Source organism: Chroicocephalus ridibundus, chromosome 7, assembly GCF_963924245.1.
Source record: "Chroicocephalus ridibundus chromosome 7, bChrRid1.1, whole genome shotgun sequence".
Taxonomy (NCBI): Eukaryota; Metazoa; Chordata; class Aves; order Charadriiformes; family Laridae; genus Chroicocephalus; species Chroicocephalus ridibundus.
Genome location: NC_086290.1, coordinates 55,925,437 through 55,949,516, shown reverse-complemented (window position 1 = coordinate 55,949,516; position 24,080 = coordinate 55,925,437). Strand labels below are relative to the sequence as shown.

Here is a 24,080-nt window from a genome sequence, read left to right as displayed (position 1 = left end):
GCTTTCCCTCTTAGCAGTAAAGAATTAGGAGTTTCTTACGTGTTTATTGGTAAGCTCTAAAGGGGCTTTAAAGTTACATATTTTTGTATTTATATATTTAAAAACCCTCTTTACCCCGAATCTCTCTTAAGAAGAGGCGTGAAATCTTTCCAAGCTATTCGTTTGTAAAGGCAGGGAAAAACAGACTTCAAACTACGCTGTTAATAATCCGCTAAACCTTTCTGTGGCCATAAACAACGAGCTAAACCAGCTAATGACTAATCACAGCGCACACACGCGCCGGGGGGCTGACGAAGGAAGCTGCCGAACGAAGCGAAAGGTGAACATGGGCTGGGGTGGGCCAAACAGGCATTGCATGTCTCCAAATTCTGGAGAATTTGGCAACTCCAGTTCTGAGCTGGGCTCTGTCTACATTATTTGAGGATTTCATCTTTCATGGTCTGATGCGTTGGGTTGGTTGCTTTTTTGAAACAAAAGAAAGGAAAAAAAAAAAAAAAAAGGGAAAGTATTCAACCAGGCAGCATCACAAACCTGTTAAAAAGATATATTTTTTTTTTTTAACTTAACTTGGGAAATAGAGTTTCCTTTCCTTGCCGCTGGCGTAAGTAGAAGCATTTTTGCTCTGGGACTGTAATGCCTCTCCCCAGTTTAAATAAAGAGCAGCTGCAAAACACACACACAACACACACAGAGGCACTTGCGTGTGTATTTTTAAATCCCCCCCCCCAACCTCCTGGCACAGCCTTTGGACCAGCCAGTGCCTCTCGGGGAGGGGGGACAACAGGCTGCTCACGGGGGGGCAAACCACCAGCCCTGGCCATGGAGCGAAAGGGGCCTGTTTGGGTGAATCACGGAATTTCTACCATTGCGCTCCAGGGGGAAAAAAACCCAACCAAACCCACAGCCTATTTATTTATATATTAAATCCTAACATGGCTTTTGATGTTATCAGCCACAGCAGCGCCGTTGTCCGCTCCGGACCTCCCGCAAAGCCCTTGATCCGGGTGACATCCCGTGGCCGGAGCTCGGAGGTTGATTTGGGCTCTGTGTACGCCCTCCTCCCTTTTACGCGCGGGGAGTTGAGTCTGTCGGCGTCCGCGGGCGGCCCTCGGCTCGCGCACTGAGAGAGACAAAGGAAGAGCAGTCTGTTCTCATCTTCCCTGTTTTTCTCATCCTTATTGTTATATATGCATTTAATATCTAATATATATTATATGCAATGTGTAATATATAATCTATAATCTATAAAATATATATTATATGCGATATGTAATATATAATAATATATAATATATATTGCATTAGATATACTATATAATTATATATACCTCGGTCACATTCCTCCTTTAAGCTAAACGATTATCTTTTCTTAGCGCTGTTCCTCCTTTGAGCCTGGGGGAGCTGCACAACTTAAGCTTTTGTCAGCGTTATTACCAACAGAGTACCCGCATTTCTCTGTATTCCTTCCCTCCATTTCCAAACTATCTATCCCAGCGTCTGACTGTCATCACTTGAAGCAGGAGTAGGGACTTGGAAAAAGCTATTTAATACTTGCCTTTGATACCGCCGGTAGTTCAGGCCGGGTCTTTTGTCTCAAGGCTTTACTATTTGTTTTTTCTGATGACTCGTTATGTTCAATAATTTTCTTTTTGCTGGTATTTTCATAAATAGTTTTCTGAGCAGCAATATGCAAATGTCGTACTGTAGTTCGTCGCTCCGTGGGGCTGTCCCTTCTCCGTTTTTCTTGAGCCACCCCTTTGTCCTCCAAGGAAGTGGCTCAGTAGCCCAGTTTTATACTTTATTGCATGGCACATCACTGTCTCGTGGCCCGGTTTGTGCGGCGCTTTAGAGAAATGTCGTGAGTTTAAACCAAGAGGAAATCCCTTTCTTTTAATTCTCTTTGATCTAAACATCAATATTCTTGTTCACAGGAACATTTTTCTGATCTGATTCAATGCTAGACGCAAAACCGCTTTCAGTTCAGCGTGAGTGTATATAAATCAGCGTCCTGCCAAAGCACGATTTAGTGCACGGCTGTACACCCGATCCTATCATGACAGTGGTCAAAACCCTGTAGACTTTTTCCAGCTGGGAGAAAAAAAATCTGTGTCTTCCCCTATGGAATATCCTCATAAAATGTGAGGACGAAACCAAGTGGGCGTAACTGATCCTCCACAGAAGCTCGCAGGGATTTGGTCAATGGTAAGCTCTTCCCGCAGAGATTTGGGGCCCTTCTGTGGCAAACTTCATGGCAGGGATAAAAGTTTGTTACGGCTGTTTGTTAACGTAATATTCCCCCCTTATTTCCACGAGATGGTCGAGAATATCCACAGAACTATTTTTATTAAATCCTGTTTGGGGTGGGTGGTTTGTTTCCCGAGGGACAGATTGTGCGTAGGCTGCTGCAGAGGAGCAGAACCGGGGGATGCTCTGCCCCAGGGATTCGGGAGATTTCCTCTGCCTTTGATACGGACCGCAGCTCGTCAGGGTGAAAAGGCTATTTGTACAAGATAATCAATCCGTTTCAGTAGGTATCAGCTAAATCCCGGGGCAAGGAGAAAAAGGATAGAGCCCTAGGGAGAAATTCTCTTTTGCTTGCTGGCACAAACCGTCTGCGTGCTCCAAGGGAAAAAAAAAAACCAAACGTGAAGCAATATTGAAAGCAGCTCAAAACAACAACAAAAAGAGCTGCCCTGACGTTATCCCCATTCTCCCTTTGTTATCTTGGTTTTGCTAAATTAAAGCCACACTAGAAGTCCCAGGAGAAGTTCCATGAAGGCAGGCGGGCAGCATCGCTCCGTGCAGGGGGTGTCCGTGCTGGATAAAACAAAGCTCACTCCCTGAATGCTTATTTTAGCCATGCTTTTAGATGGTTATCGCTTATTTGCAGGGATACTACCTGCTTTATTTGACAGTGAGTAACCAGCTTTGGGCTCCCAGACAGCAAACCAGGAGTAATTTAGGTTTGGGGAGTTGTTTTTTTTCAGTTGAGGTGGGAAGAGCTTGTTCCCAAAGCATCGCCCTGGCCCAGCCTCGCTACACCTCGCTCGCCGGGGCTGCTTCCAAAAAATGATGCGGCGGTACACATGGGAGAGAAGAAGCTGCCAACATAAGAACATCCTTTTTTTTTTTTTTTTAATAATAAACGTACTATTTCATCAGTTTCTTGCCCAGCGTTGCCAAAAAAAATCACCGGTAGAGAGAGCCGCGTCACGTTAACAGCTGTCTTTCCGCCCACGTACAGGTTAAATGAGACTTTGGGAAGGGATAAGTATAGATCTTGCTAAATTACTGCGGGGGGGTTGTGGGGTGTGAGGTTCCAGCTAACCCAGCAAACCACCAGCTGTCGCTACCAGAAGCGCCCCCGCAGCAGTGAGACGGGTCCCCGAGGCACAGGAGAGTTTAGGGAGAGTCCAGATGTGTTAAACACCAGGATATTAGTCACCGACCCACTGGAGCTCGGCGCCGATCATTTAATAATAGTTTTTACATCGTATGATCTGTCTTGCTGTACGAGAAAAAAAAACAAAACAACACAACCACCAAAACCAACAATAACAAAAAAACCACCATCATATTAAACAAAGAAAAAAAAACATCAGCAGTTTTGTAACTTTTTTAAGAGCCCTCTTGTTCTCCGGCTACCGAGGTGTGCTCAAGGACTGAGCCCCCCCCCCACCTAGGTCAGTTATTTCTACCAGAGCTTCCAAAGCTGATTGCTTCTGGAAATTTTGAGCTAGTTTCTTACGTTAAATTAGCTGTAAGACTAACCTCACGCTGTTAAAGCGAGGGCTCAACGACGCTTAGATTCACCCTGGCCATTTTGATTTAAAAACCCACATCCCTGGGGAAGAGCAGCTCGGCATCTTACCGCAGGGGATTTGCATCAATTCGTTGACATATAACTTCTCTCTGGCTGGTTTGAGGCAGGGTCGCTCGTCGCCTACGGCTGCACCTGTCTGAAAAACAAAGACCAAGTTATTAATTGCCGTGGCTTAGACCGAGCAGCCTGGGGCTACCGGAGTGAGCCCTCTTGCAGCCCAAGCTTGCTGCCCATGGCAGGGGAAGGGGATGAGGGACCAAGCCCAAGCTCTGACTCTTCCCCCAGCCCCTTTGCACAGCCCAGCTCCCAGCCGGGAAGAAATTCAATAACCGGTAGCATTCTCCATCACGCTCCTCTCCGCTCTGCAGCGCAGGTTTGGTAACACATGTAGTGTTAAGGTGACATTAGAGGGGGTGTAGCAGACGCATCCCGGCTTCACCACGTCTTGCGGCTGAGAGGAGCCCAGATGGGAAAGTGCTAATTGCACCAAAATTAAAAGAAAGATTAAAATTATAGAAATTATCCGGCTAAGCAGCCTGCGTGAATAATCTTTGCCAGGGCAAACCAGCAACTGAAACGTGCATAAAAATAATAAACGGTCGCAGCCGGTCTCGTTAGCCTGTCCTCCCGCCCCAACCCGCCCGTCGGCTGATGTGTGCAATAAGTCACTTAATGAGCCAAAAAAAAAAAAAAAAAAAAGGTTTCCCATCAAATTTGTGTGCCCTTGAAACGGCCTAAATCACGGGTTCAGAGCCTGCCATGGATGATTATAGGCTTGGGCTCCTGTTACTCGCTAAAGCCTCAGCCCATAGTAAAATCCCTTAGTGACGGGCGGCTCATCCATCGGGCTGGTTTGGTTTCTTCCCTTCAGACCCCAACTCTCTTGCTAGGATGCTCGAAGCAAGTGCAGAGACTTGGAGCACGCAGCCGTGCTCACGGTTCCCACGGGATTGCCTGTGCCCGCGTGGGGATGCTGGGGTTTAACCCCCGAAAAAAAAAATCCCACTCGGCGGCGTAGGACCCTGCAGGGCAGAGCTCCGTGCTGGGGCTTCAGTTTGTATCAGCGAAAACTGTTCCTGAAAAGCCGGAGGAACGACCCTCTTGGATTTCTTCCGAGCTGGAGAAGCGAAACCACATATTAAATCGATAATACACCCATAAAAGCCCCGCGTGCTGCCGCTGCGCTCTGGTTTTCCTGCTCCTGGTGCCGTATGAAGAAGGAGGTGGCTTTGCCTCCGGCTGGTTTGGTTTCGCTCCTGTAGATCTTGCCCCTCCTCGGAATCTTACCTAACCATGCTGGATATGTCCCTTTTCTGCTGATTTCTATTCTTGAGACTCCATTATGGATTTTTTTTCTTCCCCCGACCACTGGACGAGACGTTTCTCGTGAGCTGGCACAGCCGCCTAGGTAGGGCTACGTGTCAGGTTAAGAAACAGGTGATAGTTCTGCAAGACATCCCAGGCGTTCGCCCGTCTCCCCATCTCCCATGGCTTCCGATGGAGGTCCCCCGGGTTCGCTGTGCAGTGATGAGCTGCTGCACAAACCCACGTTTTTTAAGGACGAGAAATTAATTCGCGCAGCTGCCATATGGTCTCGTGCCATTCAAGCAGGTTTTTTGTTGGTTTTTTTTTTGGGAAGACTCGCTGCCTACCCCAGATCCCGCAACGCCCTTCCTGGTCTCTCCCCTCCCGCCTGACTCGAGTCTGCTCCAGCCCACGGCAACGTCCCCCCTGGCAGCAGCCACCGCAGCCGGGACAAGCTCCTCTCTTCCAACATAAAATCCCGGAATAACACACACAGAGCAGCTGAGCACTTTCTGGGGCATGAAGAGAGGGGGGAATTGGTTTCCTTAAGGACACCTGAACATTGCACAACCTCATTTAGGCGAAATTCGGTCATTTTGCTCGCAGCGCACCAGGCGGGTGCTTTTCTATTAGAGCAGGAGGGTTGCGCTGGGCCACGTGAGCCCGTCAAGGGCTCAGGCAACCACAAAGAAAAAAAAACAAAACAAATTTAGTTCTTTCCTATGGCGTGTTCCCTGAAAACAAATAGTTCCTGTGAAACGACTGCAATCCGAGAGCCAGCTGATGATCAAGGCCATTTGCACAGTTGTTGCATCCAGCTGTGATTTCGGTACCTGCTCGAGCCGAGGAGGATCTGCAGAATTACCTCCCTTTCTGCCACGGCGCCGTATCAGAAAGCCACAGCTTAAGTGCAGATTGAAACTGGGAAGAGAGTTTGTTTTCCTAGTGTTTAGCCAAGCCTCTAGATGGAAGCTGACTTTAATCCCAGCGCTTATCTGCGTCCATTTCTTCCCTGTAATAAGATCTTCAAAGGAGGAGCAAGAACAAAGTACTGCTAAACAGGCCATGGAGTGTAATGTAGCATCACCAAGGGAGCTCTAAAAGAGCTCTTTCACCCCTCCCAGCCTCCCCATCGCAACCTGGTCAGGTTTTGTGAGATGTTTCTGGTCTAAAACCAGTACACCAGGAGTTTGCCTGGTCTCACCCCAGCTTGGCTGGGTCATAGCCAGGTCTCCGTAGCCAACCTTTGGCCATGGGCACCCAGTACCTGGCTTTTGTGCCGTTCAAGAGAACAGAAGAGTAGCTCTGCATTTGGAGACTCTCTTGTTAACTAGGACACAACCTGGGGGGAAAAAAAAAGCTCTCTTTTTTCCCCTTGCTTGAAATAATAGTCTCTGGGCAGCTTGGAAAAAACATGCCCAGAGGAGGCAGCAGAGCAGCATCTTGGCCCCAAGTCCTCCACCGCGTCACATTATCTGGCCAACAGGTCAACCCCAAGTGCGAATGCAGTTGCTTTGTCAACCGGTGGGTGTGTGTGATGGCAGGCTGGACATCAGAGCGGCCCTGCCACAGCTTGTCCTGTATCTGCTGCCAAAACCAAGAGACGTCCCGTTAAGCTAGCGGCCTTGCTGACTGCATCAGCTGCATTGCCCCACCAAGCACAGCGGCCTCCTGCCCCAAAGTCCAGTGGGGAGCTCACAACACCTTGCAAGGTTGCCCGTGCATTATTTATGAATTAAAGCTCAAAGCTCAGTGCAATTTACAACTCTCTAGTTGAGTTACTTCTATAACTCCTCAGGGGAAAAGCCCAACGTGTCCCAGCTGCCTGCTCCCACCCCCAGGTCACAAACAGCTCACAGCTTGGGGCACACGCACCGGGACCAGCCGTAAAAACATCTGCCTGTGCTGTGCAAGATGAATTTCAACAAGGTGCGATGGCCGCGGAGCAGACGCACTTGAGCATCCGTGCCGCAGAGGTGGTGGGCATTGTTCGGTGGCGGGCATTGCTCGGTGGCTGAGAAGAGCAGTGTTAGTGCTGGTTTGGGTTTTTTAGCTAGAAAAACCAACAGGTGCTGGGCAGGACCCTTCCCCGGCTCAGGCTGTCGTGGAAGGCAAAAGCATTTCTGCAGCTGGCTGGTTGGGCGTGAGGCTAACACCGGTGCCACCACAGCAGGTGAGACACGTGTGCTCACCAAGTTGACATGAGCGATTAGCATGCATGAGGCTCCTTCCACCTCCTAATTAACTCAGAATAATTCATTAGCAAAAAGTCCTCAGCAGTGCTAGTCTGCCGACAGGTCCTCATTGTAGATGTGTTCTTTGATTCGCTTTAGAAGATAAATTGACCCGTGAAACGCCAGTCTCGCTCATGCTAATGAGTCTCTGTAGGGCCATTGGGAGAATTAATTTATTTATCTGAGGATTTCTCCATAGTCCTCATCTCCTCGGCAGCTGGAATGAAGAGACGTAATAGGTCTAACACTGGAAGTACTAGATCAAACTATCCGGCCCTGCAGGTGTCTAATCCTACATTTGCTGGCTTGGACTAAAGTCATTCCGGTTTGGGGTCTCGGTGTCCCACCTGTACAGCCGAGAGGACAAACACGTGCCCTCCTGCTCAAAGAGAGCTTCATAAGCAGCAGTGGGAGAAGTTACACCAGCAATTCCTGTCCAGCTAATGAAGGGCTTCCTCACCCTTTTTTTCCACCCTTAAAAGCAGCAGGATAGCCTCTTTATGCCAGGGTTTTGCAGTGGCTGTATAAAAGAAGTCTGTGCTCCTTCTGAATTATGTTTTTTTGAATATGGCCTCCTTGTTTCTGGCCATCTTCTATCAATAACCAGCCTTGAATGTCTCTCTGTCGTCCCATCCCCCCCCCCCAAACTGCACAGACACACTCCTGGCCTCTACAGAAGAGATGGTTAGCCCCAGTCGAACATCCTACCTAAATAACTCATGTCCTTTCCCCCTCCAAGAACAGCTGGGGAGCCCAAAGTGAAGCCACCAAGCAGAGATGTCCCCCCACATTAACGTCCCTCTCCTTTTCTCCCCCTGCAGCTTGAAAGCTGTCCTGATGGGGAAGCCTCAGGACAACACAGTGGACTTGTCGGGCATCCCGCTGACGCTGAAAGACTTGGACCGTGTCACGTCCTACCTCCAGCACAGCTCGGAGCACATCGACACGGTGGAGCTGTGCTTCACGGAGCTGACGGATGACATGCTGCTGCAGCTGCTGCCGGTGCTCTGCGTGCTGCCCCACCTCACCACCCTCTCCCTCAACGGCAACCGGCTCACCAAAGCCATCCTACGGGACCTCACCGAAACCCTGAAGGACCCCAAGAAGTTCCCCAGCGTCACCTGGATCGACCTTGGCAACAATGTGGACATCTTCTCCTTGCCACAACCCTTCTTGGTCAGCCTGAAGAGACGATGCCCAAAGCAAGGCAACTTGCCAACCATTCTGGAGTTCGGCGAGGGTCAGGTAAGCGATTTGGAGAGCCAAGATGGCCTGGCCGAGAGCCAGGAGGACCTGCGAGCTGGACCAGGCGAGACGGACAACATGGGCTTGCAGCAGACGGACAGAACAGTCGAGGCCGGGGAGCTCCCCAACTCGGAGCAAGGTGCTGCGACACCGCAGACATGATGTCCGGCTCCGTGGATCTTGGGTGGGCACGTTGAGCAAGGATGACTTAAAATTGAGACCTCAGTGTTGGAGGTGCTGGAGGGTCAGTCCACACGGTGGGATGCTTCGGGAGTCTGGACTGCTGCCTTCCTCCCCTGCGATGAATGTCAACTTGCTTCTTTTCAAAGAACACGTAAAGGTGATTGTGTTGAATACTTGTATTTTATAAAAGCTGGCCGGGTATTTTTAAACGTTAGTGGTGTGCTATGCTTTTTTAACCTCTCAAAAAAGCATCTCCAAGGTGGTGTAACATGGGGCCCTTAGAAGAGCACAAAAGGGGAGAAGGAAGGTGCCCAGGCTTTGCGGGGAAGGGCTCCCTTTCCTTAGCGCTGGATCCAGCCTGACCCCAGCTGCTCTCCCAGGCGCGATGGACAGACAGCGGTCACCCCAAAGAGGGCTGCCAGCCAGATAAACCTTAAATCCTTTCCAACCCTGGCTTCAGGAGCGGCTGATGAAGAGCGTATCTGCTGAGAGACAACGAAAGTCTCACCACGCGCTAACCAGGGGTGTTTTCTCTTAATATTGTGAGCCAGCCCCGAGGGAGAGCTTTGCTTTCCTGGCGCGGAGCTAAATCCCAGCCCGTTGCGTGCCTGGGTGCTGCTCTCGCCCTCCAGCCTTACGGGAACGGGGCTGGCACTTGTGCCTGCCCAGTATTTATTCAGATGTAAAATCCCGTTTCCCACCCGCCCTGCCGCTGTCATAACCCCGGCGCTTTTAACCGCGCTACCTGGAGCTTGCACCAGCAGCGCTGAGAGTATTTGATCCGTTTTGGGGCGCAACCCGCAAAATCCGGCGCCGGGGCTCAGCTCAGGTTCGTTCCTGTTGCTGATAAAAGAGACCACAGTAGTGAAGATTTATAAAAGAAAAAAATAACGCTGGGGTTCATCCCTGTGTCACCGCCGCCGAGGGCTGGGTGGACACGGCCGGCTGGAGACTTAAAGCCTCCGAAAGGCTGTTGGGTCTCTTGGCTGCGTCCGTTGCCCCCTGGACCAGAAGTGCTTTGTTTCTAAAAATATCATTTTGTTGGTTTGTTTGTTTTTTTGTTTTTTTTTTTTTTCTAAGAGACATGGTTTTGATTTTATCTTCTTTTTGATGGAAAATGGCTCACCCCAGAGCAGCAGCGCTGGAATGGGCCCTTTTGAACCAGAATTTCCTTTGATCCTAAATCTGGGAGGGGGGGGGGGAGAAAAAGAAAGTGTGAAAAACCTCCTCTCCCTTACATTCAAAGGACCAAACACGACTCCCTTTGCTAAGGGGGAGCCCCTTTCTACCTGTTCAAAGCCCCATCCCCGACCGGCTTTACAGCACGGTTTTCCCAGCTCGCAGCTTTACTCCGGTTTTGCTGCTTCTGGGCGCAAACACCGCCGGGCTTTTTTGGTCGTCTCTTTGGCTCTGTTCATTTAACATCACCGCACCGGGAAGCTTTTTCCAGAGGGGCTTCACGCCGTGGGTTGTTGTTTCTCCTCCGTACGCAAGTAGATAACTTAGAAGAAACTCTGCTACTCGTTTTAATACATTTGGCAATGTTCAGTATGATTTGCATGTATCCAAGCCTTTTTCCTTTTTTCTTTTTTTTTTTTTTTTTAATTTTAATGCTAACTCTTTCCAACAGGCATGAAAAAAACCAAACAACTTTGCAGCGAATAAACTGTTCTGTCCGAAATAAAGGAGCTATCCGTAATCAAAATAAAGGACAATGTTTAATAACGACCCGGCATTGAATTTTTCCTCTGTACAGGTCGAAACGCCCAGCTGGCAGCACAGAGCACCCCAGCAAAAACCAGTGCTAAAGCACCGCAGTTATGGGGTCTCTGAGGTGCTTGAAAAAAAAAAAAAAAGGGTTGCTGTAGATGGCTGGAGAAATAAAAAAAAAAAATAAAAATCCAGTTTATGGGCTGGATTCTGCAGGGTGGGCACAAGGTGGACACAGAAGCATCATAAAAGCATCTGCTAAATTTTAAATGCAGCCAGCGTGCAAAACTAATGTGGGAGAAAGGAATAGTGAGGACTCCAGTGTTACAGTCTTAGCGCACGGAAGGAAATGGCTTTTTATTTGCGGCAAGGACTCTTTATATGATGTTTGTTCCAGCACCCAAACCATGGCAGGGGCTCACACGTCACACTGGTGGGAGCCGGTTTGTCCTAACTCACAGGAGACCTCTCCCGCAGCACCTGGGGACTGGTTCCACCACTGCTACGGCTTTAATAAGGTACCTTTAGTAAAGGTATAAATTAAGCAAGATGCGCTGCACCAGGTTAGCCAGGTCCCAGCTGCATCCCTAACCATCAGCCCATCCCTGGAGGAGGCTGCGCTTCTCCCCCTCCCCAGGAGCCACGGGCTGGGGTCTCCTTGCCTCTTCGGAGCCTATGGCACGTAGGGTTTGTTCGCATGGAAAGGCGGATACGCAGCACGTACAGCCTGTGCCTAAACCCAGGGCAGGCACTGAGACGGGGGCGGCGAACCCACCATCGCTCCTTCCTCCACCACGTGCACGTGTTGCGCTGCTGTGCCAGGAGTACACCCCTCATGGCCGTTTGTTAACTCAGCGTACAGGAATTTAATCAAGAACAAGATTTCTCCTTGCAAAAAAGCAAACTCCAGTGATTTCTTCTGTAAGAGGTCAGGCACTGGTTTGCTCAGTACCTCAGTACTCAGCACTGGGCTCCCCTCCTTCTCACGCACAGCTCAGGCCCCTCTGTCTGTTTAAATTATTTAAATCGCAAGCTCCTTGCCGCAAGCTTTTTATCTTCTGCTAAGTGTTTGCACAGGAACCAGCCATCCTGGGCCTCAGCATCCGTCTGGACCCCCCCAGTTTAGCCGTGCAAATTCATAAACCAGAGGCACTTTGCATTTAGAGCGCCGCGTCATTTATTGATGCTTTCCACGCTCAATCCCCTCACCAACACAAACCACCCTGGAGGCTGCTCCTGCCACGTTTCCCCTCCAGCTGAGCTTCTACCAGCTGTGAAACACATCAATCAACCAGGAAATATTTTGCACTTATCAGGCTCTTTCTGCAAGGGGCTACCAGCAGCCACCAGCTCAGCTTTCTGCTGCAGAGGGCTAAACGTAAGGCTCTGCGCCCAACGCTGACACAGATTTGCTGTAAATCAGGAGCACTTCGCCCCAGCCGTCCCCCTCTGCTGTGAAATACTGTGGTTGGTCCTTCATAGAATCATATGAACCTTCATTGAAGGTTCCTTCCATCATGATCCTTCACAGAATCATATGAACCGTAGAATGGTTTGGGTTGGAAGGGACCTTGAAGGCCACCCAGTGCCACCCCCTGCCCTGGGCAGGGACACCTCCCACCAGCCCAGGTTGCTCCAAGCCCCGGCCAACCTGGCCTTGAACCCCTCCAGGGATGGGGCAGCCACAGCTTCTCTGGGCAACCTGGGCCAGGGGCTCACCACCCTCACAGCAAAGAATTTCTTCCTGATATCCAATCTAAACCTACCCTCCTTCAGTCTGAAACCGTTACCCCTTGTCCTATCGCTACACTCCCTAATAAAGAGTCCCTCCCCAGCTTTCCTGCAGGACTGGAAGGGCCTCTAAGGTCTCCCCGGAGCCTTCTCTTCTCCAGGCTGAACCCCCCCAGCTCTCTCAGCCTGTCCTCACAGCAGAGGGGCTCCAGCCCTCGGATCATCTTCGTGGCCTCCTCTGGCCCCGCTCCAACAGGTCCATGTCCTGCTTGTGCTGAGGGCTCCAGAGCTGGACACGGAGCTCCAGGTGGGGTCTCACCGGAGCGGAGCAGAGGGGGAGAATCACCTCCCCCTCGACCTGCTGGCCATGATTCATGGGATCATCCAGGACCACGCTGCAAAGAAGGAGCCTGCAGAGACAGACCCCACGTCCCTCAGCCCTTCGCCCCGTGCAGGCGTCGCACTGCTTGAGCCAGCTCTGCTCCTCCGGCACAGACGGTGTCTCCACACCCAGTGCGGATTTAGCCCTTCTGAGAACGGGAAATAACTAGAAAGGACCTTTTATCGATATACTTGTGCAGGCTGAAGCTCACGCCAAATTACCGACTTCCATAAGAAAAGAAAAAAAATAAAAACCAGCTCTAGAAGAGACCGTTACTCAGCTGTAAAAACCAGAGGGCTTTAGCTCATCAGTCTCTTCCTCGCAGTGTGAATTGGGTCAATTAGCCATTTATTCCACTTCAGGATGACGATGATTCTGCGGGCTCAGGAAAAAGTGGTTTGTTGTTTGGGTTTTTTTTTTTGTTTTTTTTTTTCCAAGAAAGCAGGATGAGATCGCTTCCCCTCTCAGCCCATCAGCAGCAAAACAAGCTTGGAGCTCACTGCGTGTATAATCGATGTTCCTCGCCCTACCCGGGGCTGCTCGTTCTGGTCAGAAGCTTTTAAATGGCCCTAGAAGGAGGATTCAAGTACTGAAAAATCACTGCTGTTAGGATATTAAAGTCGATGGAGGTCATTTGTTGTCAAAGAGGGGAGGAAATGGCCACCAGAAAGTTTAAAAAAAAAAAAAAAAAAAAAAATCCATCCAACATCCAAGCCTGGTTCGGTTAGTTCTCTCCCCCAGTGACGCACAGATCTGCCTGTGCAGGAAAGAAAGGAGTCTGTGGGAGAAGATTTATGCCTTCAGCAACAAAAATGTAATTGGAAATCACTCTGCACAGATTGAAGAGCCCACACGGAGGGGAATCGAAACAGTAGGCGAGGAATGAGAGGGGCACCAAAGGGCTGATGCCACGCGCTCCGGAGGGCTCGTTCCAGCTGGATTATCTCAGAAGAGCCTGCACGAGCCCGGTTTGGGTTTTGAAGGTGATTATTCATGTAATATGAGGAGGAGGGGGGGTTCCCTGGAGGGGGTTGGGGCTGCTGGAAGACTGGAGCAGGCAAGAGGGGCTGGTGGTGGTCACCCCCGAGCATGGGACTGCGCCGGAGAGCGAGGAAGCCACAGAAAGCACTGTCTGGGGACGTCGAGAAGCTCAAAACCACTGTGGCCAAACGCAGTGCTTGCTGCTCGCCAGGCCTTTGGAGAGGAGCAGAAGATTGGGAACGCCTACCCAAACCCGCCCAAATCCCTACCCAAAACTGCTGTGGAAGAGAGGCAAAAAAGTCACTCCAGGGACTAACGGGACACCGGGGAGGCGACTGGCTGGGGGAGGAGGTTGCCCCAGGCGATGAAACCCCGCTGGGCTATCGCACCGTGACTGGCTCTGCACTCGAGCACAAACATTTCGGCGCTTTCCTGGGGTTCGCACATCTCGCTTCAGCAGCAGGGGAGGAGAGGAAGCTCCTGAGCTCGTGCAGGGACCACTCGTGTCCTCAGAAACACAAAGACTCCCCTGTTCCATTAACTGGGAGCGCATCACCGGTACCTGCTATTGCCAAGGAAACTGATGGACCTTATTAGCGGTATTCATTTGTTGATGCTCACGAGGACAGGAAAAACCAACTAACCTCACCTCGCCAATGCACCGTACCTACAGGAGCAACAGACATCATTTCTTCCTGACCTCTTTGGTACGCAGATGTCGTCCTGGAAACACCACGCAGTGATCCTGCTCGTCCTTCGCTCCAGGGGCAGTTGGGTTTTTATCTGCCCCGGGGGCTGTATTCCGCCAGCAGACTGCGCCCAGCGAGGGGAGACGCTCTTTCCAGCTGTATTAAACGTCTGTAGCATTAAATTCTGAAGGACAAGCGGGAAACCAGATCCATCGCTCACAGTCCTTCAACAGCCTCCAGCCATGCGCGTCTCACTGCTTCATGTCAGCGGGCCCCATCTTCAAGAGATGTTCTCAAGTGCTCAACGGCTGTAAGCAAAAGAGCTGACGACCCAGCAGTGCCAGAACCTGCCGGGCTTTGGAGATTCAGCCTTTCCTTCCATCGCCTTGGGGCAATAGAGATCACCTAAGATGATGATGAAGTGGAGCTAAAGGCTCCATGGGGATCGTTCCCTTCCCTTGCAGCACCCCACGACCAGCTGGTCGAACGCTTTCAAGATAGGGGCTTGCAGGCAGCGCACCATGGCTGCTAGTTGCCACGCAAAGCTAGCCAAAAAATAAGAAATACAATAGGCTTGGGTCCTACGGTGCGTTTACACGCGCGTGGTCAGGGACGGCTTGTCCATGAAGGCAAAACGAGGGGCACATACCATCTCTCTGCACCAGTTACAGCCGCGCTCTCCGCTTTGAGCCCCGTGCAATAGCCTGGGCACGGCCGTGCGGAGCAACAAACGACACCGACTTGGTCATACGCGTGAACGCCCGCAGCTGCTGGCTGCGCGGGGGCAGGACGGCTCCTGGCCAGAAGCGATGGGGAAAGAGTAGCGCGGGGCTGGCTGCCAGGCTGCCCGCTTCTTTCACCCCACCGCGACCCCCGCTCCGCTCATACCAAAAAAGCTCCTCCGGATCGCAGCCCCTCTCCCTGCCGCGCACAGCCCAGCGCCGCCTTTGCTCCCACATACACCCATCACACCCACCTCTAGCACAAACCATCTTTTTTTTTTTCTCCTCCCTTCCTCATCTTTTCTTTATTCAGAGGAAAAAACTGAATACCGGGTACGCAGGAGGGCGTCCGGGCAAATGGTTTTACCGGCAGTTGCTAAAGGACGGGGCTTTCCCTGATGCGGCCTCCTCTCTGCCTTCGCGAAACCCAGCTCGCGTTGTATTTATTTTCATTTCCTTCTAAGCTTTAAGAAAGAAATACACAGGGGCAGGGCTGCAGCGCGCGGAGGATTTCCCGGGAGCGCACGGCACTGCGGGGGAGAACTGAAACGGTAATTAAACCAGACGGGGGGTGGGGAGAGGCTGGGGTTTGGGGTTTTTTGGGTTTTTTTGGTTTTTTTTTATCTTACATCTGTATTTTGCAGCGGGTTTGTAGGAAACGGCTGTTCATGGGGAACGGGCGAACGAAAAATAAATCGCCCCCGCCCCAAAAGAAGGTGGGTTTTCAAGGCGAAAAAACATGTTTCTCAAACAAGGAACAGCTGCCCTGGTTGAGAACCCAGAGAGCGGCCGGAGGGCTGACTTCTACTGTCCTTACAAGTACTTATTGGAAAAACCGCGGCGCCTGGGGAGCGGGAAGAGCGCTTCGCAGGGAGCGAGGAGGATTTCGACGCTTGTCACGGTCGGTGCCCAGCGATGGCCTCCCGAGCGGACGCCGCTGCTCCTGGGTGCCGATGCCACCCAGCCCCGGAAGGCAGGAGCGCGCCGAGCTGCCGGAGCAGAGCTATGTCAAAATCTCAATGGAGACCCCAATATCCGAAATTTAGGAATGCTGAGCTGCCGTTTTGCTGAGCAGGCGGGTCCAGAGAAGAGCCACCAGCCCTCCACACACCCCAAGGCCTCTCCTTCCAAAACCATGAGTCAGGCCACACACAAAACCAGGCCTTTTCCACCTAAAATATAGCTCGACAGCTGGGGAGTGCTTTTGAAGGCCGTGAGGCAGGACATAACAAAACCTACGGGAATACGCTGGTTATTGCAAGGAAAATCAACTCTTGCGAGGGTGCTTCAGCCGCACCTGGTTAAATAGAGAAGGAACCAGCAGGAGCGAAGGGAGATGTTTGCAGGCTGCGGTTCTCCCAGGGAGAAGGTGACTTTGGAGGGGGGGGGTTACAATGAAGGACACGAAAAGGGAGAAGGCTGAGACCTGGGCAAACCTCACCCGCCATATCTGGGAATAAAAAACAGGAGGAGCTTAGGCTAAAACTCCCAGCTGCTCCCATGCCACCTGAAGCCTGGTATTTTTTCCCCTTACTAATAGAAGAAAAAGTCCTGTCCAGGGGAATCTTTTGCATTATTTATTGGCAGCTCACGCTGCTGCGTTTAACACTGGCCCTGGAGATAGGGAACAGCCTGCTGGAGCTCAGCTGATAGGGGAAAACGTATATAGCGGTATCCGGAAAAGTAACTATTATCCCTCAAGGACTACCCGTTTTACATACAAAACACTGAGCCAGCACAGTTAGAAACCAGAGGGGCTTTAGCTCTTGCTGATCAAGGAGCTCTGAACCAGAATTGCATTGCAGTTCAGGTGCGTGCGATGCTGCTTGGAGTCATTTTCCTTGGTGGAGTGATAAGGACAATGCCGAAATAGTTCAGGGCCCCCAGGGACAAAGTGCCAGATGGCCAGTCCTGAGCACCGGGGAGGGCCGGGCTCCCATGAGCAGGGATGCAAAGATCAGGCCACCTTCCCCTTCCAGCCCCTCAGTTACCTCCTGCATTTCAGTGAGCAAATATTCCACCCAGTTGTGACATTTCCCTTTTACTACAACCACAATAATAATTAAAAAAAAAAAAAAAAATCTGATGCGTCCTATTGCTCTGATGCTTATGGCAAGGCTACGGGTCTTGGCCAGGGCTCTCTCGCAGCAGATGCTGTAGGAACATCACGGCCCCTGCCCGGCGCAGCATCCTTTCACCGCCCCACTCAAAGCCAACGACCAGCAAAAGCGACTCCCAACTTACTTCTTTAAATAAAATGGACTTGAAGACCGGTTTTCCTAAATTCTCGGGATTAATGTTGGCTTTGGAAACATCTTGCAGATTTTGCCGTGCAATCCGCGTGCCCCGCGCCGGCAAGAGCGGGGAGGGAAAGCCCGCCAGGGCTCGCTTCGCGGCTCTCGGCCTCCGAGCATTAAGTTGGCAGATCAGCCTTCAGAGGTCACAGCTAAACGGAGTGGATTGCATTGATTGCGCCATTAATTGCCTGCCCAGCGGAAAGCTGCTGCGTGATGGACGACCAGTTAATTTACAACAGATCGCTCGCAGGAAGCTTTATTGCGGAGAAAGGCAGTAGCAACTGACCAGGCGGTAGCAGCTGCTGCTCTTCTGCTACCTGCCGAGATGGTCCAGCTTATAACCAAACTTACCGGCCTCCTTTTTCAGAGGCTGCGATAACCAACGTCTCCAAGCAACATCGTAAAATAACGGCAAAACAGAGCTGCGCATCCCAAAGATGTGGTTTCTATTGAGCTGAAGGCTTGTTGAGGACAAAACTTGCATGTTAGCTTATTTCTGCGAGCAGCCATAATCACTAAACTGGCCAGGAAAGCAAGTATTTGATCTGCTTTGCTTGTGCATTGCCATTAACAAACGTCAACGGCAGAATCTGTTCACAAGGACGAACTGCAAGAGCTTTGCGAACTGGAAAGGACTGAAGGAGCCCTGGATCCCAGGCTGGCACTGCCAGGCGGGTATTTAGGAGCAGGGCCAGCTTTTTGCATCTAAACCGCATAAACCCACGGCTCAATTACTCCTGATCGATGGGGGGCTGGAGATGCTTTGTTTATAGTCCCTTCTGGCAGTTTTGGGCTTGCATTTCCTATCTTCTCCTCAGTAGATACGCAGAGAAGACAGCTGCTTTTACTTTTGGCTTAGTTTACGGTTCTACATAAAACCGAATACCTGATTTAATAGAGCCAGAGAAGACGCAACCTGTTCGCCACCACCTTTAATTATTTGTGCAGATTTCTAACTTTGCTCCCTGAGTTTTCTGCCTCCTAATAGCTTATTGATTCTGTGGCTTCCGTGCCGCCTTTCATTCTTCTTTGCTATTTTATTAACTCAACCCGAGGAGAAAAATAAACCCGTGGAGCACCCTTCAAGAAGGGTTGGCGTAGCTGCATCTGGTGGGTTTGGCGGAGCAATCAGCTGCCAGCACGGCTCGGCGGTAACCCTGCTGCGCGCTGCGCCCCTCCGCGACTTGTTAGCAGAAGCACAAATAGCATTCGAGGTTTACAAAAGAGAAGCAAAGGGCCACTGCCTTGTGCTGTGCCAAGAAGGGGAGAAAAAAAATAAGAATAAATAAAATCAATATATAACTCACTGAAGATTTGGCCCGTGCATTTATCACTGTTTTGTCCTAGGTGAGGCTCCTCTATTTCTGGCTCTCCCTGCGACTCCCTGCGTGACCTGCCGGGCCCTTTCCTGGGGGAAAGCGGAGCTCCCCCGGGGTGCGCGCGAGCCTTCGGGGAGGGGGCCCTGGGATTAGGATTTTGCATCGCAAGCAGCAGCCAAAAGGCCCCCGCCAGCAGCAGGACCGCCGGCGACCACCACGCTGAAACACAGCGTGAAAGTCACAGCTAGACGGTTAGACCTCAAAGCGCTTCTTAGAGGCATCCCTCTCCCACAGGTGTGAGCTCCTGGAGTAGATATACAGAGACTCACATATATATATATATATATATGGAAAAGTACATGATAAAGGAAGGGACGCTGGCTGTAACAAATATGGGAAATCCAGCAGCATCACCAGGGGAATGAGCCTCCCCTTTCCTCTTCTGCAGCTGCCTCTTGGCTACTGCCTCGGGGTAAGACCCGCAATTGCAGCTCGTCTCGTAGAAACGAAGGACGAGGCAGTGAAGGATCGCTCTCCCAGCACCGTGCGCATCACGCTCTGGCACCCGCGAACCTGGCCCTCACCAAACGCCTGCCGAGTCCTGCACGTAGAGACACGGGCAGAAAAATCTCGGAGGTCCACGGATTGTCAGACACTCGAAATAAAAGGCATCTGCTTCAGACCGCTTGCCCTTCCAACAGGAGAACTTCACCTTTACTTTTTGGTTTTATTTCCTCTCCTTCGCTGTACACACCTGCTTGTTAAATTATGAATTTAAAGGCTAAGTATTTTTCCAGCCGCTCTGGGGGGAAGCTGCGCTCTCTTGCGAGCTCAGAGCTCCCCTCCACCACAGGCACCGCAGGCTAAAATGCAAAACTTGGCCTTTCTTTGTGCCCTTCGCGTGCCTCTGCGCGCCAGGAAAGCCTGCCAGCTACGCTCGGGTTCTGTGCACGAGATGGAAAGGAGAAGATAATCAGGCAAATTAGAAGGGGGAGATTCTCCAAAGAACAAAGCACCCACTTCTGCCTTCCACGCAGCTGAAGAAGAGCGGCTTTGCCAGCGCGCTTAGAGCCAACTGGATGATACGCATTTTCCCAACAACCGCCAAAAGTTACTGTAAAAATCACTCCATTGTTCAGCCACCCAAAAAAAAAAAACAAAACCCAAACCCCACAAAGCGGCAGAACGGCTTAAAGCACTGCAATACTTGGGAGATACCAGCTGCATTTCACTGCTGCTCCTTTCTGGAGCGTAGGTCCAAAGCTCGGTTCCCACCAGCGGTAGGTCAGGCCCGTTGGGCACGTCGGCGGCACGGGAAGATGATTGCAATGCGCTAAACGAAGCGAGTCCCCAGCGTCGCCGGGAGAAAATGCAGCTTACCCTCTCAGAGGTGGTTAAACTTGGTCTTCCCCGCATCTCTCGCTGCTGAAACTGTCCTCGTTCTAGCTCATTAACCTGAGTGCATATTGCTTCTTTAAGCAATAACGCTAATTAGGAAGCGGCAGAAGGTAACAGCTGTTTTCCCCCCCCCACCTACGCAACACAGCGCACGCGCGCAGTCGAACCGCAGCTTTAATTTAGGTGGCGCTTTTCGTATAAACTACATCTCGGGGACTGATCTCAGCAGCTCAGGTTTGCGGGTCGGCGAAATTACCCATCTGACAGGCAAAGGCTGCTCCAGCTCCACGTGCGCCAAAGCGAGCCTCACCTAAAAGCTGGTCCCAGCCAAATTCGGCGCAGCTCACGTGAAAGGGGTCAAACCAGCATTCTCTGACGGTAACGGCCAAGCAGAAGTCAAGCGATTTGGTAATACTTGATAGGAAATAAGCTCCGGACCAGGGCATTTCTGAAGCAATGCCATGTTCTCACAACAAAACATTGCCTGTGCTATACCACTCTGATGTATTTAAGTGCCTAGAGCTCTCTATTATCTTGTTATTTTAATCTGTGTTCCCCTAAATCCTCTGTTTCTTTGCCCTTTCCCTCCCAGCCCACCAAAACTTCTTCCAGAGTGACAGACGGCAACAGCCTCCTCTCGAAATCCCTCTGTGCACCAGGACCAGCATTTTCCCAGGACCACTAGTTATTTTCTTATCTCTCTTTAATTTCTAGGAAAACCTGAAGGGTGTGATTAGACACCAGCGTCTCTGGGAAATCATAGTTTTTCCTACCTGCTTTAATTTTCCTCTTCTCACTGATGTAGGTACCACCTCTTCCTCCTCTTGCAACCGTGACCTTCTGCCCGCTGGTCTTTAACTTCCAAGGCTCCTTGCTTAATCGTCCATCAGAAAATGCGGCTTTTCCTCCAAAACCACCCAGCACTGCCCAGAACTTTGCTGTTTCAATCCTTGGAGCTCGACTCCCCACCACCCTGCGAGCACAGCACGAGGAATTAGATCAGCGTAGTATTATTTTTATGAAGTACTGGGTTCTGCTGAGGGAAGAAAGGAAGTTTAAAAAAAAAAACAAAAACAAAAAACAACCAAAAAACACAACAAAAAAAGCCCCGACAGTCCTTGCCCTGTGCCTGAGCTATCAGGTGGGGGGAACGTTAAATAGAGTTGGATGTTTAAAATGAAATGGAGGTGAACAGCTTCACCTGGGGCCCCCAACGAGCACCAGGTGTTTAATCAATAAGGTCAGCAAACGTCCCGACCTCGTTCAAGCCAAGCCCTGCGCCACCCTGCGAGCAGCCTCCAGACCTCACTCTTTAACAGGTGATGAGGTTTTCGGGGCTGTTGGGGGGTGAGGGAAGTTGCCCGAGTGACTGGATGTCATTCTAATGCCTCGGATCGGGAATAAGGCCTGCCTGTGAAGGATGAGCCTACGGGCTCTGGTGAAAAAGCCTCTGCTGCATCCGCCAGTTTAAATCTGATTTTGTAGTTGCAGTTCTGCACAAACGTCCTCTCTGAACCGACCGAAAATCCGCCTCCGCAGTGCCTGGGCTCCCGAACGTGCTCCGCAGAGATGCTAAGGAAGGAAAAAGTTTCCCCAAGTACAGTGTTATTTTACTGACACTTTCTACTTTCTTTTTATCTCTTTCCTCTAACTTCTACAATTTCCTCCATGGTCCTTCACGTGTCTTTTGCAGCATCCCGTCAGCAAACCCCAGCACCTTAACCTGCTGCTCACTGGATGAGAGGACTTTCCCCTGGAGGGAGAGCTGCCTTCTCCACCTCCCGCCGTACCAGAAACTCTCTCCAAAGACACAAGCTAATGAGTTTTCACACAACCACTAGAGAAACCGACCCCAAAAAATGGGCTGAACTTTACACCAACGGCCACCCAGAGCAGGGGAGCCATCAGACCAGGGCCGTCCCTTCACCCACACGACGTGCTCTGGGCATCACATCAGTTCTTCAAACAATTTTGGCGTCACTGCTGTTACCCCGGTCCTGCTCTCTTCCCCAAAACCCTTTTTTCCCCCCTCGGCTTTGGCCTCTGATACGCTGCCAAGCGACACAGTGCTGCCGTCATCTCCAAAGACCTTTTTGAAGCTTAAAAAGCGGTAGCTTTGAAATACTTTCTCCTTGATGTGGTCGCCCGTTTTGGGCTACCAAACGGCCTGGAGCTGACACAAAAGCTTTCTATCGCCTCCCGCACCTTCCTCCCCCCGTAGAGGAGCGCAGGGGCCGGCTCAGGGAGATGGGCTGGATACATATTAAATCAAATCCAAAGCGCACGTACCTTGGTACAGCGTCTTCCCATTACCTTCTGAAATCACCGCGCGTTTCAAAGCTCCCAGTTGGCACCGTGCTCGGAAACAATTCTCATCATCCTCACGGCAGGGATGCCGGTGTGTTTCGCATCCCGAGGAGCGCTCGCCACAAAGACTTTATTATTTACTGCTACGGTCGAAGGTAATAAATATCTGATTTGGCACAGTTAAATAAAATTGTTTTATCCAACAGCTGACCAAACTGTCCTTCCCTTGACTCGCTCACCCCAGCGAGGCTCTGACCTCCCGCTTCTCCGTCTGTAAGGAGGAGGTAATACAGCTTCATTTCGAGATTACCTGATGGAGGCACCAGCGATGTAACGCATCGTACCAGGCACTTCCTCTGCTGTTATCATGGGCCACATTAACCAGACGTATTCCTAGATGACCTGAACGCTCGCACTGCATTTGCTGTCAGGTAAGGGCTCTGGTAACCGAATGACCATAGGAATATTTGATACCACTGGTATCTTGACCCAGGTATTTATTAATAAAGTCCAAGCTGTTGGGGAAAATTTATTATCTGGGTGATAAGCTTAGACTTAGCACATTCAGAGACAAAATTCCCAGCTATCAAACCTCAAGCCTATTCCACCGCTCAGTTAACGACGACGCCCAACACAAACTCACAGCCAACACAACTCACCAAATGCCGTCAGCATGTGTACAGAAGACAAAAAAAAACCACAAACACAACCAAACCTGAATAAACTATCCTCCTATGGGATCTGGAAAAGCACGAGCAAAGAGGTAATTAAAAAAAAAAATCTAGAAAATCAATTAAAACGATAAAGAAAACAGGGACAGCCCACCAGAAAGCCACAGGCAGCTTTAGAAATGTGGATCATTATTTCATTTGTTTAGAGAGTTCGTGTTGCAACTGTGCTGTGCAATTATTTTACCCCAAACCATGACAAATAAAAACCCCGTTATGGGGAAAAAAAAAAAAAAAAAATCTAAGTATTGACTTGCAAAAAACTAACAGGAGTCTAACAAAACAAAACAAGAAAAACCCACATGTACAGGAAAGGTCTTAATTATTGGAGATGAAACTTTCTAACATTTCAAGTTGATTAAAACAGCAGGGATTGCAAAGTCAGTCTCCATCGTACGAATGATTTTCTCAATTCGCATCTTGCCCAGGTTTGGCAGTTCCCCAGGCAGGTGCTGGGCTGCGAGGTGTTCATTGACTTCAGCTGAGCTGGAGCTCAACACCCACCCCCCAGGAGCCACCACCCCAGGGCTTCGGGCAGCGGCCGGGTCCCGAGGCTGCAGGCATTTGAGCGAAAGGTAATTTTATATTTTTATTTTTACTCAAGAAAACCACATTTTAACTCCTTTGGCTCCCCATGGCACTGTTTATTCATGCGCTCTCGGGTCACCGCTGCCTGCTTAGACCAGAAACGCTTTGGGGCTGGGACCATTAACTGCACAGCGTCAAAGAAAAGGGAGGCTCAGCCTTTGCTGGTCCTACACGAAGAAACCTTATTAACAGCCAATTAAAGGGTGATATTGTCACTGCGCAGGGGATTCTCTGCATGTTAATGAAAGTTGCAAATCTTATTAGACAACCGGGGAGGAACCAGCAGGAAAACCATCATATTTCCCCAAACAAGCATCTTCCAAGGTTGCACAATCTCTTTATAATAAACGCTCTGAAGTTGAACCGTGATTCTGTGACTGCACCGTCTTGTGGGCTCGTGTGCCAGGTGGCAAAACGGGGAGAAGTTATTCTCCCTCC

At 50.5% G+C, this 24,080-nt stretch overlaps 1 protein-coding gene across 1 annotated transcript in view; it reads left to right on the top strand.

The window, feature by feature from the left end:
• The window catches only part of LRRC75A (leucine rich repeat containing 75A), a 93,408-nt gene extending 82,892 nt beyond the window's left edge, over positions 1 to 10,516 (top strand). Inside the window, exon 4 of the mRNA XM_063340843.1 lies at positions 8,184 to 10,516. Within this exon, the coding sequence (XP_063196913.1) occupies positions 8,184 to 8,769 (586 nt within the window). The 3' untranslated portion in view covers positions 8,770 to 10,516. The remainder of the gene's footprint in view (positions 1 to 8,183) is intronic.
• The last annotated feature ends 13,564 nt before the right edge of the window (positions 10,517 to 24,080 follow it).